Here is a 21,673-nt window from a genome sequence, read left to right on the forward strand (position 1 = left end):
AGATGTAAAAATGAGGGGAAGATATGCAAGTGAGCCTGCATGAAAGGGCCTTGCCAGATCGATCAGTCCCTGCTGCCATGCCTTGCCCTGTGCTGCAAGTCTCTCAGGTAACAGGTGTCTGGTTCCCCAGTCAGTGTAACTAAAGGATGACTTCATAGGGGTGGAGCCCTGCTAGGCTGCAGAGGTGGCAGTCAGGTGAGCCAGGTAAGAAGTGGAACTTTGAGCAAGACAGCTGATCCACTGGAGAAGCTGCTCCATTCACCCAAGCAACAAGCAGGCAAACACACCTCCTGCAAGGGAGAACCAGCTTAGCTCTTCTCTTCAATCAGGTAGGGTGGGACTCCCCACCCACCCCCCCATCTCCTTTCTTTTTCCTGGTCTGGTCTGGAAATGGACACCAAAGAGCCACTTGGGAAGGAAAGTGTGGGGGCCAGGAAAAAAAACTTGACCTTCATAAGGCACAGGCTGTACATGCTGGAGAGGAGGAAGACAGACACGGTGGTGGAGAGTCATATTTCTGGAGACCACAACAGCTCTGGGACTTTGAGGAGGAGTCAATCCGACAGGAGTGAATACAACCAGAAATTACAAGGTAATAAAAATGAGGAGAGGAAGGACTTGAGGCTGCAGTCCTGACCCTACTAACCTGGGAGCCAGCCTCATGGAATTCAGTGAATCTTTATTTCTGAGTAGACGTGGCTAGGACTGCATTGTGACCCACATTTCTGAAGTACTGGTCTAACTATTGGAAAACAATTCCATACCAGAGAAGCTTGCGTGATAGTGTTAGCTGTGACGGAAGGTGGTGAGCAGGTTAGATGTGGTGAGAGCTGGTGGAAAACATTTTTATGGAATAGATCTGATCTTATTAAGCATTTGCCAGTATTATTGTTGTTGCTGTTGTAAGAAATATGTTCTTCACTGAAGCACCATTAAACTAGGAAATACTTTGAAGGGAACCTCATTCATCTCATGTTGAGGGGAAGTGCGTGATTAAATGCAATTTTGCAGCATTATAACTGTCATACTGCTCCTGCTATAACACTTTGTAAGTAACACAAGGGGCAATTTTAATGCATTGAAGGCATGCATTGAAATATGCAGACAGGGTGAGATATTTTGTATGCAGCCTTAAATAGTAGAAAGTCACCTGGTGAACGTTTGTCTTGCGGGCAGGGGGGAGAGATGTTTTGATTTGGTTATTTTCTTGTTTGAATTCTGAACAGGTGATCTGAGACAACATACATTTTCCACCCCTGCACACCCCTGAGGCCACACATAAGTACAATGACATTTTATTTTACACATATATATTCCCTTTGGGCAGAAGGGTGTGTTTTCTCTCCTGCAAACTGCAATCCCCAATGCTATTTATTGCACAGCTGTCTCCGTGAGTTCAGCAGAAGTCCGATCTCCCAGAGTGTAGGGGGGGAAACACAGTTCCTAGGACTTGTAGCAGATTCGAAATAATGAAAATAAAGCGCCATTCTGAGCAGGGAAAATTAAAATGCAGAATCATCTGTGCACCGTTAAACCGACTTCCTAGACAACTATCCTCTAAAAGAGGGCTAGGCTATATGATAAACATGCCAGTTCTATGTAGGTTTACCTGTAAGTGTGCATAGGATTATCAGCAAAATGGTTTAAATAACTACAGTGAAATTTCTTTTCGCCTCACTGGAGGAATGCGGTCTGTAAAACTACACTGGTAATATGGAACAGGTTTGGTTATGCTGCCCTAAGGCCATGTACCCATAGGCTTTCACCCCCCCCCCCTTTCCAGGGAGAACTAGATCTCTGTGATGAACAATAGTCTGTGTTGTTCTTAGTCCCCACTCCCTTCCTCCAGCCTTTCAAAGGGTACTGAAGACACGGCATTTCCTTATATGCAAAGGCTACCTGGTAGAACACTTCGGCTGCACAAAACATTCTTCTTAACACACAAGGAAACAGCATGTGTGCATTTGCTTGGTGCGTCAAGGCTATGTTGCTCTGCTACCGTATATATACAGACCAAGACCGAGTGCCAGGAGTGTTCTGCCCACCCCACCTTCCACAATACCTATTCAGTAATTCCAGGACGTACTTTCATGTCATATGATCTAGTTCCTGGTGAGCACTAAATATGCCCCAGAGCTTACGTGCCCGTTGGACCTGGCCCAATTTGCATGGGAACTAGATTTCACAACTTTGCCTTGCCTGTTAGTGGCATTTTGTAAATTTCTCTCGTTTGATGTCGGGCACTGAATACGGTTGACCTTGCCATTGAAACATTAGACTTTACACTGCAATGCTATGGTTCTATGATTCACAGTAAGCTTGTTTTATTGTTCAAAGAGCATTGCCTATCAGGGCTGTCGTTCCATAAAAGAGAGTCCAGTCATTCATTTGATCACATGGAAAATCAAATAGCCCCATACTGTGGGTTCCCTTGATCAAGATGCTCCCAGTGGATAGTTCCTCGGGAAAGGAAGCCTCCCTTACTTTCCTCACTTCTGGCTTCAGTTGCTGGATACCAAGAGAGGACAAGGAATGTGTGGGTTTTATCGCTCCTTCTCTGTGCTCCTCTCACTGCTTGCCTACAGAGGACATGCACAGGCAACCCAGGAGGGGGAACAGCAGGGCCGAGAGACCCCATGGATTGGTCTTAGTCCCCCTATTGGGGTGTGAGCATCAGCCCAATGATGCCGACCCCCAATGCTGGACTTGGAGTCTCAAACATATAAGGGCTCCATGAATATGCATATAGGTCAAGGGATGGAGTCTGCTGCCGTATACTGCTCTGCCATGCACATTCTTTGATCACACCTTGAACACTCAACACAAGCATTGCTGGTTGTGTATTCAGCTAACAGTGCAGTCCTTTACATAGTTGGAAAGAGCATCCCATTGTGTCCAATAGTGCTTTAAATACTTGCATTTTAAAAGTAATGCAAACTAACATTTTTAAACCTGTGGCTTGATTAACCGGAGTGCCATTTTTTAGTCAATCAGACTACAATCCTACACATGCTTCCCTCTCAGTTAAGTAACTCAATAAGGGCTTGCTTTTGAGTTTCTGGAGTATATACCTGCGTAAGATTGCACTGCAAATCCAGTTAACAAGTGGGACTTTCAGCAAAATGCTGCAATGTCTTGTTCCGTGTCTGAGCCATTCCAAGGAAACGCCATTCCACCCCCTCTCTCCAACAGACACTTAGCCCTTCGTGCCCACTGAACATGCTCAGATTTGTTGCTGGGTCCTTGCCTCTTTAGATGGTACTTGTTGTGTGTGTGTGTGGCAGAAAAACTCTGAGATTCCCCTCTCCAAGTCAGCTGATATCTCCCTCTTGTTTGGGATGGGATGGGGGAAGAACCATTTTGGTGATATAAAGATTGGTACCTGCAGAATGAGCTGGCTGTTAGTATATAGGTTGCAGTTCTATTATATATGTTATAATATACTTTGTTGCCTGAGACATCTCTCCAAGACACATAGACAGAAACACACACTCATACCTGGATAAAAGTCAGATCCAGTAGAATTACCGTAAATGGAAATTTGCATGATTTTACATGAGGTCTCAAAACAAACAAACAAACAAACAAACAAACAAACAAGAACACCCCACAATGCTGGTCATTGTAATACCAACTTCTCTGCATAGGTGGCTGTAGGATTTTTCCTCCAGAAGGAAGGGGTGGACGGGCAGATAATGGGGATGGGGAAAACAGGCTAGTTTCTCACCAGAAAAATAAGACAAATAGTGCTTGTACAGGTAGGTAGCCGTGTTGGTCTGAGTCGAAGCAAAATAAAAAAATTCCTTCAGTAGCACCTTAAAGACCAACTAAGTTTATATTTTGGTATGAGCTTTCGTGTGCATGCACACTTCTTCAGATACACTAGAAACAGAAGTGTCAGACCCTATATATATACAGAGGGTGGTGGGGGTGGGTGGGAATGGGAGATGGGCTGATGGGAGTGGTAAACCTGTAGATGGGTGTTAATGGCTGCTGATGGCTGCAATTAGTCCTGGGCTGAGGTGCTAAAGAAAGCTTGATCATGCATAATGAGATAAGAATCCGATATCTCTATTCATCCCAGGTGCTTCCATGGTTTTAAGCTTGGTAATGATTTCCAATTCAGCAACTTCCCTTTCCAGTCTGTTCCTGAAATTTCTCTGTAATAAAACAGCTGCTTTGAGATCTTGTATAGAATGTCCTGGGAGATTGAAGTGTTCTCCTACTGGTTTTTCAGTCTTATGGTTCCTGATGTCAGATTTATGTCCATTTATCCTTTGGCGTAGGGTTTGGCCTGTTTGTCCAATATAGAGAGCTGAAAGGCACCGTTGGCATTTGATGGCATACACAATGTTAGAAGATGAGCAATTAAATAGTCCTGAGATGGTATGTTGGATGTTGTTGGGGCCAGTAATGATGTTGTCCGGGTGTATGTGGCAGCAAAGTTGGCATCTGGGTTTATACTGTGCTTGTACAGTATATTTTGCCTCATATCTCAGGTTCTACCAATGATAGAAACTTGCTCTGGATGCCCATGATTCTTTGTACTGCATCTCCTCCTCCATCCATGCATCTCTGAAAACTGGTATTGTTTCCTGTGAAATATTCCTTATTAAAAATTTAGAAAGTTTGCCCTCCGAGAATGTTTCTGAAATATCTTTTCAGTGGTTTACCAATGCTGCTGTTGGACACATCTCAAACTTTCCCTTTTTTCTAATTACTTTGACAAGTTAGTGTAATTTAAGTGGATAATCATCACCTTCAAGCTGGTAGTGCACTACAGAGGTTAGGGGAAAAAATTGTGTTGGGGGGGGTATATATATGCAACCCATCAAGGCAGCGACTTTCCTCCCTAAGCTAAAGTTTGTATAGGGCGGGGCCTTTTTCATCTCTCAGCCCTTATGGATGCTGATACTTTCTTACTGGTTGCCGAATTTCCTTTAACTCTGGAGGTTGTCCATGCAGGTCAGTCGCACTTTCTCTACAATGGATTTGTTTCCATTATTGATGTCCTGCTGCATGTGTACATATAGCCCTTTTCCCTCAATAGAAGCAAGTTAGAAATAGGAATACAACAGCCTATAATGTTGAGGCTATAGTTACATTTGGGAGGGGGGGCAGCAGGTAGGTAAAAGATATTTTCTATGGGCCTTTATTTCTTCCCTTTTCATATTGAACTCTTTATTAACATGACACAGCACTGTTCTTTTGGTGTTTTTTTAAAAGGTAAATTTAACTGAGGTTACAGTGACTACCATGGGCGTACCCAGCAAGGGGCAGGGGGGGCAGCTGCCCTCCCTAGAAGCAAAAAAATTTCCCCGTATTTTATGGACCATAACCCGCACTTTTTCCCTCCGAAAACTGAAGGGGAAAAGTCGCTGTGGGTTATGGAAATCGGGCTATTTCCGCCCCCTCCGTGGCTGCAGCCAGCGACAGGAACATGGGAGGGGGGAGGAGCAGCCTGAGCTGGGGGTGGGGGTGGGAGCTCCTTCCTTCCTTCCTTCCTCCCTTCCTCCCTTCCTTCCTTCCTCTTCCTTCCTTCCTTCTCTCTCTCTCTCTCTCCCACCCACCCCTTCCTTCCTTCCTCCCTCCCTCCCTCCTTCCTTCCCTCCCTCCTTCCTTCCTTCCCTCTCTCTTCCCCTCTCTTGCCCCCCCCCCCAGTTTTGATCCTGGGTGATCCCTGGTGACTACAGTGGTACCTCGGATTACAAACGCTTCAGGTTACAAAGGCTTCAGGTTAAAAACTCTGCTAACCCAGAAATAGTACCTCGGGTTAAGAACTTTGCTTCAGGATGAGAACAGAAATCGTGCTCCAGCGGCGCGGCTGCAGCAGGAGGCCCCATTAGCTAAAGTGGTGCTTCAGGTTAAGAACAGTTTCAGGTTAAGAACAGACCTCCGGAACGAATTAAGTTCTTAACCAGAGGTACCAGTGTACTGATCTTTTGCCCCCCAAAAGAGGAAGCAGAATTTCCAAACAGGCTCAGAAACAAACTGGTGGAATCATAGCATTGTTGGAAGGGAACACAAGGGCCATATAGTCCAACCCCCTGCAATGCAGGAATCTTTTTGCCCAACGTGGGGCTCGAACCCACGACCTTGAGATGAAGAGACTCATGCTCTACCGACTGAGCTGTCCCATAGTCAATAGAATTCTTCCGACACAGGTGAGAAGAGCTCCTTGGATGAAGGGCAGGATATAAATGTAATAAATAAATCCTGTGACCACTATTCTCTGGAGATGCTGCAAACCCATCCTGCCCCCAATTCCACCCCTGTAACTTTCAGAAATAACTACTGTATTGCAGAATCCATACAGGGATCCTTTCATGCATTGACTTCAGAAATTATCACACAGTGAGAAGAGAAAATGGTCATCTGAATCCATGGGGGGGGGGGGAGAATCACAGTGAGGATATTATTTCATATGTGCAATTTTTCTTTCTTTCATTGAGCTCTTTCAACACTCCAGAGAGCACTCGGTTAGCAATTAAAAGACTCTATGGTCGGGGAATTGAAACCAGATATTTCCTGGAAGGGATGCCTCTTTCATATCTATTGCCCCCAAAATAATTCATTGGAAAACAAAACCCGGTGTCTGGAGCTTGGATTACCTAATCAATAATCTGTCACTGGACCTGATAGTATATCAGAGCACTCTCAAATTTGGTGGCAGTTCGTGCAAGGTCACAGAGACTATAATGTTTCCTCTGTTCAAATACTCTGGAAATCTAGATGCACACGTATTTTTAGAACTTCTTTATGCCGAGCAAAACATGCGCAGGCGCCATCTACGCTATGAATCAGTATCACACCACTTTAAATGCTTCTCCCAAAGCTTCCTGGGAAATGTAGTTTGATAAGAGTACTGAGCGTGCGTTGTTAAGAATACTACTACTGTATTCCACTCACTGAGCCAGAATTCCCAGAGTTCAGTGGGAATAACAAATCGACAGTTAAACTACTCTGAGAATTGTAGCTCTGTAAGGGGAATAGCGGTCTGCTAGCAACTCTCAGCACCCTTACCTAACATGTTACCAAGGTCAATGTGGCAGATCTGACCCACTGTGGCACTGGCAGCCACATCCCTATCTGCCACACACCTGATGGCATAATATATATATTTTTTTGGGGGGGGGAGAACAGCTTTGTGGGCCAAATTTTATCCCTGGTGGGTCATATTTGGCCTGCTGGCCTGGATGCTGAATTAAATGGGCCATTGGACTGGCACATCTTCTTATGTTCTCATGCTTACGTCCAGCACCATTGCTCCTTTGCCTTCCCAGAATTCCAAGTAGCCGTGGGGTGGGGCGAACACGGGGGTTGGCTGTGTGGCTACAAAAGACTAAATGCGGCATGGCTCCAAGGCACCAAATGGCAATCTTTCAGCTGGTATGCACATAAGCCAGTAAGCCTCAGCAAACCGGATGGTTCCATGCCTTTCCTCCCCCCCCCCCAAAAGAAATATTCAAATAATGGCCATGTGCGCCTGTGTCTTTTTAAGTGGTATGTAGCACAGCTGGGTGCGCTTTCTGAAAGTTTGCACACTTAAAAGGGCTTATTTAAATCCTTGAATGGAAGGATCCATGCAGTGGAAAGACTGGAATATCCACACTCCTGGCGGCAGACCCTCCCTCAGCCTGTCCCTACACTGCCCCCAACACACCTTTTGCAAGCTGATGTACAGAGAGTTGCTGCAGAGTTTAGAGCAGCACAGCTTGCCAAGGGCTTTGCAAACACACACACACACATTCTCCTGCCACTCTCTCACTCAGAGAATCTCTGTCTAACACACACACACACCCTATTACACCTGTGGAGGTAAGTGCAGAGATTTACCTTGCATGACTTGGGAAATGGTTTTGCTTTTTACTATTGCTATTAGTATTCTAATTTTTCCAAGATACTTTTTTTTCTTTGCAAAGGACACAGGTAGCTTATTTGGCAATGTCATCCCCTGGGGAGAGCCTTGCAGGCATGTAACCCGACACCACCAAGGACAAGCAAACCACCGAGCTGCTATTGTATTGCGTAATGGCAAGGAGCCAAAAAGCAAGGCTTCCCTTCCCCCACATCCACCCTGCTGTGGATGCAAATGTCTAATTGAGAGAGGTGGGTGCCTGGCGCTTGGAAGATGTGCTTTGGGGTACATTACTCCAACTTCCATGCCATTACTATCAAATCAAGAGTAGGATGCGCAGGCTCTTGACTTGGAACGTAGAAGCCCTCGACTGAGGTAGTTAAGAAAACGAATCACATTATCTGTAAAACACAGGGGATCGAAAGGAAGGATGGTCTCTTATACGGGACAAAAAATGACTGCTGATTGGTGTGTTCTCATGGTTCTGAGTTTTACAAAGGTGTTTTAAAGAGTTATTGTTGTATACATGTTTATATTTTGTTGTGGATTGCCCTGGGCTGCCTAGGGAAGAAGGATGATCTAGAAATGTGACAAATGCGTACATAAACAAATTAATAAGTAAGAAATACTTAGTGCCTGAATCTGTCAAACGGATTCTATGTTACCTCTGAAGTTCTTTTATCCATAGAAGGTGGATCAAATTCTAAGGGTTTTTCAACACCGCCCTCAAAAGTTAGTAATATTATAAAACAATGCAATCAGACAGAGATCTGATTTCCAAAGCCAGACTAACTCCCCTTTCAGTGTCAATGGCAGCACCCTGCATCCAAAGAAGGGGGAACCAGTTTAGTTTCATCTTTTTAATTCGTGCAGTATAACTTTGGGAACCTTATTTGTGAAAGCAGTCCTTGTGTCATTTATTTCTGTGGTGCAAAAAACAAACAAGACAGGTCCCTGCTCCAGGAAGCTTGCAATCTAAACTCAGATTGTGAAGGAAGGGAAGAAGCAGGGAGATGAAAATGTGCAAATGAAGTTAGACCTGCTTAGGATTCATTTCATTTGGAGGGCGAATCATAGAATTGTAGAGTTGGGATGGATCGCGAGGACCATCCAGTTTCTAGTTCAACCTTCTGTGATGTTGTTTTAAATACTTTTTGTTGTGCTGGCAGGGCAGAGAGCCTGAACCAGTCTCCTCATGTGCTGCTGGACCTCCTTAAAAATCCAAACAAACTGTGGCCGTCCCCTTCTCTAGTCCTGCCCTATTTGGGGGGGTTACATTGGTCGCCACCAATGGGAATGCAGTAGTGGTAGCCGATTCATAGCCTACGTCAGAGGTCAGCAACCTTTTTCAGCCGTGGGCCGGTCCACCGTCCCTCAGACCACGTGGTGGGCCGGACTATATTTTGGAGGGGAATGAACAAATTCCTATGCCCCACAAATAACCCAGAGATGCATTTTAAATAAAAGGACACATTCTACTCATGTAAAAACATGCTGATTCCTGGACTGTCTGCGGCCCGGATTTAGAAGGCGATTGGGGTGCATCCGGCCCACGGGCCTTAGGTTGCCTACCCCTGGCCTACGCAATTGGCAGACCCAACTGGGGTGTGCACAGAGATGCTGGCACAGCCAGGTGGAAGGAAATCACTGCATCCTAATGCCCTCCCATCAGCTCAAATCAAAGGTTAGGATTGTTCTATAATGCAGCATATATGAGCTGATAGCAAACTCAGAGTTGTCCTAATGGGTTTTTCTGCTGTTCTGTGTGGTTGTGTGTGGTTTTTCTTCAGAAAACAAAACTCTATAGAAAAGGTGGGTATCCTTCCTACCACTCTCATATATATCAAAATGATGTGAGTGGCTGCATTTGAAAGGCAGGGCAAGCCATGGTTTACTGTGTTGGAAACAGGCCGATGTGATCCTCAGGCTCTTATGCTTCGTCGTGCTTCACTTTGGCACAGCTGTGAGAAGTTCATAAGCTTTTGCTTATGACAAACTACAACTGAACTTCACCTTGGTTTGTTTGAAAGTAGCAAAAGTTGCTAGCCCTTACTGATGTTTTTTAAAAATTGTTTTTTTAAAAAAAAACCACAGAGGCAATGTTTGTTTCTTACAGAAAAAATGGCACCGCAAGCAGGATCCTTGGGGCCAGTTGGCTCACCCCTGGAAAGCGAAGAACAGCTGAACAGGCGTCTGATGGCTAGAAGGCACAAGATAATTACAGAAATGGTCCAGACCGAAAAAGACTATCTCAATGATCTGGAACTGTGCATCAGAATAGTGGTCGAACCCTTGAGAGGAAGGCAGGTAAGGAAGTCCTGGGTTATCACAGCTGTGTTTTGGCAGGGACAGGTTTCTGATAAAGATATTGATTCAGTATTACTCTGCTCAACAACAATAAGGAATGGCGACTGAATCCACATTAAGAATTTCCTTTGCTTTTGTCCATGTTCCTCTGACCTATTTGTATTTTTTATTTTATGTTACCAGAAATATGCTTAATACAAGGCTTTTGGGACAGTGCAATGGTAATTTAATTATATAAATGTGTTTATTGGTTGATTGTTGTTTTAACTGTTTGCTATCTAGGTATTGAATTTTGCAATTTTATTCCCCAGGGCTTTTTGTGAAGGGTGGGTAACAAATATGTTAACAAATTTATTCATCATCTAGCGCAGGGGTGGCCAACTCCCAAGAGACGGCGATCTACTCACAGAGTTAAAAACTAGCAGTGATCTACCCCCTTTTTTGAGGTTCAGGTCAAGGTTGTTGAACTTTTTCTATGAAGGAAAGCCCTGTTTTTTGGGGTTCAGGTCGAAGTTGTTGAGCTTTTTAGGGAGGAGGAAAGCCCTGTTTTGGGGGGATTCAGGCTTTTTTTAGGGGAGCTAAAGTTGTTGAGCTGCTTTGGGGGAGCCAGTGATCTAACAGTGATCTACCACAGATGTCCAGTGATCTACCGGTAGATCACGATCTACCTGTTGGATGTGCCTGATCTAGCGCACTCCAAGAGAGATGAACCAAGAGAGAAATCTCACCCTACTGTCATAAGGCGCTTATGGTGTGGGACTCCAGCTCCCATCAGCCCCAGCCAGCACAGTTAATCGTCAGGGATGATGGGAGTTGTAGTCCAGCAACATTTAGGGGACCACAGGTTCTCCACCTCTGGGTCAGGACATGGTGGACATGTCCCCCCATTGTTTGTTTGTTTTTGCTATGGGGGGGGGGGTCCACCATTGTGGGTGGAGAGCTCTTGCCAGTGATGCTTCTGTGTGCTCTAGCCAGTGCTGGCCTCTGAAATGGAGCATGTCACCTGTGAGCCTCCTAAATGCATTCCCCTGAGAGGGACCTGAATCCGAGTTGGTGCAGCTAATCCTCCCATCACCCTTCTTTCAAAGGGAGACATTTGTAAAAGATCTGCTGGGCTGAAATGTTTGGTGAATCTGCTGTCTTCTGATCTGCCAGGCTTCAGATGCGTTGGTAGATCTGCCATATGATAGGCACATCCTACCGGAACTACCTGACATCCTACCTTAGGATTGCTCTATCCTTTTCTGGATTAGACACCTTCTGAGTTTTGGGATGCTTTCTTCTCTTGGCTATGAGCAGCCAAGGCACAGTCAAGTTTGAATAGATGGTGGACAGGTGAGTTAGGGGTGGTGGTATCTAGAAAGGGGTTGTCATTCACTGTCCGGAGTGAAAACCACAGTATGTGCTCAAAGGTAGTGTCGCAGACTTGTCTGAGTCCATTGCTGAGCAAGCATGGGGTTAGGAGCCTCTGAGGAACACTTGCCTGAGAGCAGAATCCACATACAAAGCCTGACAGTCTAGAGATCAGGCATCCAGATGATCACAGAGCCAAGGGTCGAGATGGAGAACGAGGTAGGGCTGGGAACCACAGGCGTTGTTTCCGGCATCTGACTGCTGCTGAGAACTAATAAGCTCTGTTTAATAAGTGGGTTCTTATCAGTGCCTTTTCCTCTGTGAAGGCTCATCAGCTGCAGGTGGACTCGCTCCGACTTCATCCCCTTCGGGCTGCTGTACAATAGGCGAAGCTGACTCCTGGCTCATGACAGAGAAGTAGGAAAGCAGAGGTGGGAGGCCATTTTCAGCCAAAGGAAAGCATTCCCTTCCAGGCCCCCATGGGCCATAAGCAAAAGGAGAAGGAGAAGAACATGTACATTATATGGTTGTACAGTAGGCTAGTTAGTTTCTACATACACACTGACAGACCCCTTTCTGCCCTCAGTCCAAGCAAGCAAGGGGCATGACCCAGAGTCCAAGGAACACGTCCAGGCAAGAGTGCCAGGCAGGAGCACTCAAGGAGAGTGAGAAGCAGGACTCATGAAGGGCTGAGGAGAGGATGTGGTGTGGAAAGAGTCCTGATTTCCCACCTCGGGGCTTGAAGTGGAGGCCAAGGCCAAGGAAGACCTAAACTAGACCCTATCCCAGGCCCAGTCTACAAACATTTGTAGGTCAGAGGTGGGAGGAGCCAATGCACTATCACAGGTGGAGCTGTTATGCTTTCCCCACGTCTCTGCAGTCTTGAGCAGATCACCGAAAGCCCACCAACCACCAAGTTCCTTCTTCAATCCCTGGCTGGTCCTACCAGTTTTGCGGACAATGCGATCCTTCAGCAACATTCTTTCTAAAGCACTGCACCGTTCAGATAAAGTCACCACGGCTCTGTGGACAGTAACTGTGGGAAAATACTTTGCCGAGAAGCAGAACAAGTCCCGAGGGACTGTGGTTTAGACAGCGAAGCTAATGGAAGTGCTTACTGCAATTATATCTCTCCATGCAGATTTTACTCCGCCGTTCTGTTGTTCAGCAGGAGCTTCAAAGCTGTCTAGCTGCCATTTAGACGGCAACATGCTGTTGTTTTCCCAGAGCTATCAAGGCAAAACCCTGTTGGGAATCCCAGCATGCTCTGCGGGCAGGAGCTTTTTCACCTGCAGGAGTGATGGACAAATTGCAACTTGTCAATGATCTGCACCACAATTGCACTCTTTGGAAGCCGGCCTTCCAAAGCTTTCATGCTGCCTACCTGTGCCACCTCTCTTAACGCATTTACTTAATTTTTCTAAAATAAAAATCCCATAAGCAAAAAACTTTTAATGTATAATAGATTGTTGTCTTTTAATGTCTGTTGGAAGCTGCCCAGAGTGGCTGGGGAAACCCAGCCAGATGGGCAGGGAATAATTATTATTATTATTATTATTATTATTATTATTATTATTATTATTATTAATCATAGCCCACCTTGAAGCCTTGGCACAGAGCATCTACAACTGTGTCACATTACAAGAATACCTCTTCCCTGACACAACTTTTTTTGGGTAGTGTCGGTCCAGTATAACTTTGAAACATATTTTTGCTGATCAGAGAAAGCTCTATTTAAAATGCCGACACCTAACCTGCTGAATTTTCATTCTGTTTCTGGGTCAGTGCAGAAGTAACATGTTGGCCCTTAACTAAAATAAAGAGATCTTGTGTACCCAACAGAACACATAAAAGAAAGTCGTTCTCCCTGCCATAGGAGACAGTGACGGTCACCAAGTCGGATGGCTATAAAATAATCATAACATTGTAATTTACATCCCAATGGGAGTAAGACCCATTGAATTCAGTGGTATTTACTTCTGAATTAACATCCTACGCACTGCACGGGATTGTGCTGTTAGAGGGACTAAGGCCAAACCTACAATTTGACAGTTGTACCCTCTCTTCATTTCTTCTTTAATAAAGTAGCTACCAACTTATTCTTCTCAGGACAAATCTCAGGAAATCTGTTACTCTTGAATGATGAACAGAATTTAGTTGAGACTGCTTTGAAGTTTCTTATGCACTGAAAATGTTACTGGGCTCTGTAATCAAACATTACTCCCACTGGCAATTACTGTGGTGTATGATTGTTCCCATTACTACAACGTGCAATTTGATTCTTTAGGGCTGTATTCTGGAAGCGGCTGGGTAAATACACAGTTCTGTTACTAATGAATACTAATGGGCAGGCATGTTTGAAGGTGCTCACCTATCTGCCAAAATCAACACTATTGTTAGTGTCATGCATTGCTCCTTGCTGTGTGTTCTACGATTTTGGCAGGCTGAGTCATTCTCCCTTCATCTTATAAGGCAAAAACAGATGTGGGCAAAGAAGAGCTGGGTTGCTGTTTTCGAACGATTCCAAAGGAACTGTTTTTATTGGGCAGCATCTGAGAGTGTAAGAGAAGCATGCTGGATCAGGCCTGGTCTTACAGGGGCCGACCAGATGCCTGTGAGAAACCCACAAGCAGGATTTCAGCACAATGCACACTCCATGCTCCTGTGGTTTCTAGCAACTGGTATTAAGAAGTGTTGCTGCCTCCGAGGCAGAGCATGGCCATCATGGATAGCAGCCATCTCTTCCTCCATGAATTTGTCCAGACCTCTTTTAAAGCCATCTAGGTTGGCAGCCATCACTGCCTCATGTGGGAGCAAATTCCACAGTTTAACATGTGGGATGGAACACTGAGGCAGACAAGTCACAACAGTTCCTAGAGTGTCCACTAAGAAGAACTCACTCACCTGGAGGGACACCTGACTAAGTTCAGTTCCTGTTCCTCCAGATATGCAGATGAGATGGATTAGCTGGCAGACAAAAGCCCCTAGCCAGCAGCCACTCTCTCTCTTAGCCTTTTCTCCTTCAACGGGAACACATCTCCAGAGAACTAATCTCGAGTTAGGATGGTTCTCCCTCTTGGCCTGCTGCCAAGAGAGAGACCAGATGGAGCCTCACTTTACTAAGTAGTCTCCAGATGTATATATTTGTAACTTTTCTACGTAAGCCTGCCTTTCTGAGATTATGCTGTTAACTCAGGATGTCATGTGAGTAAACTCTATCTTATTTTAAAACTATTGTGTCGTGTATATCTTTTAAGAGGGGCAAAGGGGATTTGCCAGGAAGTATAATATTATTATGGTGCTGGAGGAGACTCTTGAGAGTCCCATGGACTGCAAGAAGATCAAACCTATCCATTCTGAAGGAAATCAGCCCTGAGTGCTCACTGGAAGGACAGATCGTGAAGCTGAGGCTCCAATACTTTGGCCACCTCATGAGAAGAGAAGAATCCTTGGAAAAGACCTTGATGTTGGGAAAGATGGAGGGCACAAGGAGAAGGGGACGACAGAGGACGAGATGGTTGGACAGTGTTCTCGAAGCTACGAACATGAGTTTGACCAAACTGCGGGAGGCAGTGGAAGACAGGAGTGCCTGGTGTGCTATGGTCCATGGGGTCATGAAGAGTCGGACACGACTAAACGACTAAACAACAACAACATAATATTAAAGTATAATATTAAAGTATAATATTGTTGCAGAGGTTCTAACAAACCTAATGCTCACGCTTTGCTGCACACAAAAGGGGAATGTCACTCTGCTGATATTGGAAGCTTGCTAACACAAGCTTGGATATATCCTAATCCACATCCCTAACATTCCCACATAACATGTGTCATGTGCAGAAGGGCTTTCTGTTACCTGTCCTGAATATTCCAACACCTGCTAGATTTGTACCTATTTAGGTTCAGCTTCATTAGATTTCTGATTTAACTTACAGCAGGGCCAGCAAAGTGGGATGCTCTCCAGATGTTACAGCTCCCATCATCCCTGACCATTGACCAGGCTGCTGAGGCTGATGGGACTTTGAGTCTGACAACAACTGGAGGGCACCATGTTGGCAATCTCTTGATAGATTTTAGTTATTTTTCTCATTACATGTCTTTTAATTTTGCCCTTACACCATTTCTTTGTTTTGCGTGTTTCTAAGGGAGATTCTAGGGACGCGGGTGGCGCTGTGGTCTAAACCACTGAGCTGCTTGGGCTTGCCGATCAGAAGGTTGGCGGTTTGAATCCCCGCGACGGGGTGAGCTCCCGTTGCTCGGTCCCAGCTCCTGCCAACCTAGCAGTTTGAAAGCACGCCAAAAAGTGCAGGTAGATAAATAGGTACTGCTCTGGCGGGAAGGTAAACAGCATTTCTGTGTGCTGCTCTGGTTTTGGTGTTTCGTTGCGCCAGAAGCGGCTTAGTCATGCTGCCCACGTGACCCAGAAAAACTGTCTGTGGACAAACGCCAGCTCCCTCAGCCTGTAAAGTGAGATGAGCGCCACAACCCCAGAGTTGTTCGCGACTGGACTTAACTGTCAGTTACCTTTACCTTTTTAAGGGAGATTGTCTTTAAGTAATAGAATAAATCAAGTGTATAATTCCTCCTCATCCTCCCCAATTATCACCAAATTGGGTTTTACCATTTTTATGTCTTTGGCAAAAGTTTGAACAATAATCATCCCATATCCTGTGGTGCGATGGGTTAGCATGCCTGGCTATTAGCTGGAAGGTTGGTGGTTCGAGTCCACCCAGGAACAGCTGTGGGCAGGATTCCTGCATTGCAGGGGGTTGGACTAGATGACCCTCAGGGTCTCTTCCATTTCTACAATTCTATGGTGGACTTAAGTATCATTGATTTCAGTAGATCTGCTCTGGATCCAACATATATTCCAATATTTCCTTTCGCAAGGCATCCTCGAAGGAATATCTCCAATAACTATGTATTTAATCAATGAACTGTGTCAGCCCGAAATGTATTTATTGAAGAAAAACAACCAATGTTGCACATGCAAGCCATTGTTCCACATGAGAGGATTAATAAGAAGGCTTTGCTGAAACTGCATCTAATGGCAAAAACAGCATAGCAGGGGAAGGTCGGCAATAAACAGGACCCCCTTACTATTCTTTTTCCTGACTGTTGCTGTCCAACATTTGTGTTTCACCAGATTGCTAGGCTCGATGTGGACGGCTTATTTAGCAACATTGAATCCGTCCATCAGATCTCAACCAGGCTGCTGTCATCACTGGAAGAAGCAACGGTGGACGTGGAGCCGGCCAAGCAAGTAATCGGTATGTTTGCTGTCTTCTGTGAGCTCTTCGAAGCTGCACAGAATAATGATGATGCAATAAAATGCGTATTTCCCCAGCCTGTGCTTTTTCCCAAGCTGCCATTTCTTTCAATAAATAACTGAAGGATGAAAAAAAAAACAATTAGCGTTCAGCAAAAGCAGGCCCATAATCATGAGGCCAGCTGTGGATTCATGCGCCATGGAAAGTAACGATCTCACATGCTAAAGACATGGGGAATAAAAGATGGCATTCGTTGGTCCTCTCTTAACTGAGATGTCTCTTTACTGACAACATAAAAAGCAGAGATGGGGAACCTGCAAATCTCTAGGTCAGAGCTTTCCAAACTTTTCATGTTGGTGACATACTTTTTAGACATGCATCGTATTGCAACTCAGTAATTCAGTTTTGCTAGCAAACCGGAGGTTAAACTAACTCCTTTCCAACCCTGGGAGGAGAGCAGCAGAGAAAGGGAGCATCCGCACGACACACCTACACACTGCAGCTAACACATTTGCGTGCCGTGGCACGCGGTTTGGAAAGCTGGGCTCTAGATGTTGTTAGGTGCCATCTCTCATCATGAAAAAGAAGAGGAAGAAATACTAAATTTATACTCCGCCCATCTGACTGGGAAAACCACAACAGAATATTAAAAACACAATAAAACATCAAACATTAAAATCTTGCCCAAACAGGGCCGCCTTCAGATGTCTTCTAAAAGTTGTGCAGTTCTTTGTCTCCTTGATATCTGAAGGCAGGACGTTCCACAGGGAAGACACCACTACCAAGAAGGCCCTCTGCCTGGTTCCTTGTAGCTTCACTTCTCGCAGTGAGGGAACCGCCAGAAGGCCCTCGGAGCTGGACCTCAGTGTCCGGGCTGAATGATGGGGGTGGACACGCTCCTTCAGGTATACTGGACTACGGCCGTTTAGCCATCATCCCCTCATCAGGGATGATGAGACCTGTGGTCCAACAACATCTGGAGGGCTACAGATTCTCCCCACCTGATATAATGCACATTTTTAACCCACATGTGTCCGAATATTGCATCCAAAGCAGCTGTGCCTCACCTAGTCTTCTGTTTCCAGCATGGATGGGGAACCTTCTGCTTGGGCGCCGACTGCATCCCTCCTTCCAGGCCTCCCTTCCTCTCCCCAGGCTGCTCCCCTTCCCCATCCAGACCCCTCTCTTGCCCTGCTTTGCACCCTCCTTGACTGTTTTTTGCCTTGACTGTGTCTTTGAACTCAGACATGCTTCCTTCTTGCCTAGAAATGGAGGTTAGAGGGGATGTGTAAATAAATTAGTCTTTGTCGTTCCATTTGCTTCCAGCCAAGCCTTCCATCTGGACACCCTTGGAAGGTGTCCTAGAAGGGAAAGCGGCCCTTGGGCTGAGAAAGGTCTTCCACTCCTGATTTATACCAAGGGCACCCTAAGGTTAATGAGTAACATCTCCCCACCTTCTATTTAAAGACTAGGTCATTTTCACCTTGCCCAACAACTGCTTTCTCTCCTCCTTGCCTCCCCTTTTGTTTTTTCAGCTTAACCTCCAGCCTGATTAAGAGTTTCAATGGACTTGAAAGTCTGTTAACTTCTTTTAAGTGATCTTTTAAGTGGTTCCTAAGAAAGATATTACTTTTAGATTGTTTTTGTCTTAACAGAACATGTTGGCTACCTAATTTTTATTTTTATTTTTTGCTTATTTTCAAATGCTTCCTACACCCCTCTTTTTTATTTGTGTAGTTTCATCAAGTTGAATATCCTACCTTGGAAGTTTTTCAGGGAAAGTGGCTATGACAAGGGAAGAAATGGGGGCCTTTCCCTTTCCAGCTGTCCACCCCCCTTCACCCCCCAGCATGGGTTGTGCTAAGCAGAGATGTAGGGGGCAGGGAGAAGTGCCCCTATTTAGTAGCTCATTTCTCTTCCACAATTGCTACAGCCATCCATCCTGGTTTAACTCCAGAATGCAAGTGGGGAATTCCCCATGTTTAAAAGTTCCTTGTACATAGGAAACCAGCATGGCAGTGAGTTAGCTAGAAGCAGGTTATCTTTCTATGGGCAAGGAGGTGCTGTTGGTTTTAATGCAGGATTGTTAAATCTTGCATTCTTTCCCCTACTGCAGGAATGGAGAACCTTGAGGTCTTCCAGATGTTGCTGTACTACAACTCCCATTATCCCAGACCATTGGCTGGGGTTGACTGTAGTTTGGACAGCAAGGGAGGGGAAATCCATGCCTAGCAAGATGCCATTAGACCAGGCATCCCCAAACTTCGGCCCTCCAGATGTTTTGGACTACAATTCCCATAATCCCTGACCACTGGTCCTCTTAGCTAGGGATCATGGGAGTTGTAGGCCAAAACATCTGGAGGGCTGCAGTTTGGGGATGTCTGCATTAGACAGTAAATGCTCCTACAGATGACCTGTGTATTGAGCATTCATTTTTATATTCCTTGCGCAAAGCTTAAATGGTGATTAGTCTTTACTTAGTCCAGTCTTTACTTTTAGGGATGCGGGTGGTGCTGTGGTCTAAACCAGTGGTCCTCAACCTTGGGCCTCCAGATGTTTTTGGCCTACAACTCCCATGATCCCTAGCTAGCAGGACCAGTGGTCAAGGATGATGGGAATTGTAGTCTCAAAACATCTGGAGGCCCAAGGATGAGGACCACTGGTCTAAACCACTGAGCCTCTTGAGCTTGCCAATTGTAAGTTTGGTGGTTTGAATCCCCGCGACGGGTTGAGCTTCTGTTGCTCTGTCCCAGCTCCTGCCAACCTAGAAGTTTGAAAGCACGCCAGTGCAAGTAGATAAATAGGTACCGCTGCAGCGGGAAGGTAAATGGCGCTTTCGTGCGCTCTGGCTTCTGTCATAGTGTCTTGTTGCACCAGAAGCGGTTTAGTCTTGCTGGCCACATGACCGCCACATGGCCTGCAGACAAATGCCGACTCCCTTGGCCTGAGAGCAGAGATGAGAGCTGCACCCCATCGTTGAATTCGACAGGACCTAACTGTCCAGTTTAGTTTGTTTATGAACACTCATCCTGCAATCACCCTGATTTGTTTGCAGGGTGTTTATACCTTTTCCCATTAACCATTCCTTCATCCCATACTTTTCAATTTATTTCCCCATCACTTTCCAAACCATGAACAGTTTCTCTCTGTGTGTGTTTTGTTAAGTAGATTTGTTTCACTCGAGTGAAAAAGCCCCTTAATCCACTTCAAATGAGCTCCCCCTCCCCCATGTTATCTTCACAACAGCCCTGTGAGGTAGACTAGGCTGGAAAAGGTGAGGCACAAAGGCAGTCAATAAAATAAATAAATGCACAAACCTAAAGTTCTTGAATCCCTCCTCCAAAATACAAACAGTCTGGAGGCGCTTTAAAGAATTGCTGTTTGAAGCAATCTTCAGGTTTCTGCAACATCCAAGCATGATCTGAGTAGGTGAGCCTGGTACTGTATGTTGTTGTGGCTTAAAAGAGGAGAGCAAATGATGGGAGTGGCAGAGAGCTCTCTCTTTGTATATCTGAAATATAAAGGACACGGCCCCATTTAGCCAGATTGTGGACGCACACTGTCTTTAATGAAAGCTGCACATTTAACCTCTTGTCGGTTGAATTCACCCACCTCCCCCCGCCCCAGTATCTACCATCCATCGCAGTCATTAGGCACAAAGGAAACTCAGAGGATGGCTGGAATTAGCCAGAAGCCTAAAGAAATGTACAATAGAGATGCACTCCTTCTTAGACGAAAGTAATGTTATTTGCAAGCCTCTATGCAGCTGACATACCAGATGAGGCCATGTTTTGTTCTGTTATAGTTCAGCATCTCTCTCTCTCTCTCTCTCTCTCTCTCTCTCTCTCTCTCTCATATTTATGAAAAACTTTCTATGACAGATCTTGAGATGTTTCCACAATAAAGAATAAGGACAACAAGAGCATCCACAATGAAACATGCATGCAACAATTTAATTCATAATAGATATAAACATTTGGATATAAAGGAACAGTTAAAACAATTTCATATCCACTGTAGATACCAACTGGCATCTGCACCATATATCTAAAGGGCCTTACTTTTAATAGGATGAGGGGTGGTGCTGTGGTCCATACCATTGAGCCTCTTTGGCTTGCTGATCAGAAGGTCAGCAGTTGGAATGCCCGCGACGGAGTGAGCTCCTGTTGCTCGGCCCCAGCTCCTGCCAACCTAGCAGTTTGAAAGCACACCAGTGCAAGTAGATAAATAGGTACTGCTGCGGTGGGAAGGTAAACGTCATTTCCGTGCGCTCTAGTTTCTGTCATGGTGTTCCCTTGTGCCACAAGCGGTTTAGTCATGCTGGCCACATGACCCGGAAAGCTGTCTGTGTGTGGACAAACGTCTGCTCCCTCAGCCTGAAAAGTGAGATGAGTGCCGCACCCCATAGTCACCTTATACTGGGCTTAACCTTTACCTCCCCTTACCTTTACTCTTAATTATGCCATATACTTAAATGGGAAATAGTTTCATTTTGTTTGCTGTTTTCTCTTACAGCCGAAGAACAGGGCTGCCTTCACCTCCCCCTTTCTTCTTTCCTTCCTTTTTCTTCCATCTTGCTCCTATGACTTTAAGAGCAGTCTTGCATGCAGAAGTTTAGCAGGTGTGTTCTGTGTGTCAGGTGTTGAAGGGCAGGATAAAAAGCACACATTACCTCAGCAGTGCAAAAAGGAAGCAGAATTCCCTCACGCTTCCTCTTTTGTACTTCCCTGTAATATGCAAAGAGGGCAATGCAGTATGAAAAGTTTCCAAATGTTTTTGTTGTTGTGGGGAAGGGAAGAGATATAAATCTTTAAGTGTCTGTTGGTGGTTCCCGCCAGGCACCCTCCTTGCTGAACCTCAGATACACGACCAATACTTCCTTTGT

The 21,673-nt window shown here is 45.3% G+C and overlaps 1 protein-coding gene across 2 annotated transcripts in view; it reads left to right on the top strand.

The window, feature by feature from the left end:
• The first annotated feature begins 201 nt into the window (after positions 1–201).
• The window catches only part of ARHGEF38 (Rho guanine nucleotide exchange factor 38), a 53,980-nt gene continuing 32,508 nt past the window's right edge, over positions 202–21,673 (top strand). For both annotated transcript variants that reach the window (XM_035112853.2, XM_035112854.2), the window contains exons 1-3: positions 202–592; positions 9,975–10,165; positions 16,665–16,788. In XM_035112853.2, coding sequence (XP_034968744.1) covers positions 391–592; positions 9,975–10,165; positions 16,665–16,788 — 517 coding nt within the window. In that variant the 5' untranslated portion in view covers positions 202–390. The remainder of the gene's footprint in view (positions 593–9,974; positions 10,166–16,664; positions 16,789–21,673) is intronic.

Source organism: Zootoca vivipara, chromosome 9, assembly GCF_963506605.1.
Source record: "Zootoca vivipara chromosome 9, rZooViv1.1, whole genome shotgun sequence".
NCBI lineage: Eukaryota > Metazoa > Chordata > Lepidosauria > Squamata > Lacertidae > Zootoca > Zootoca vivipara.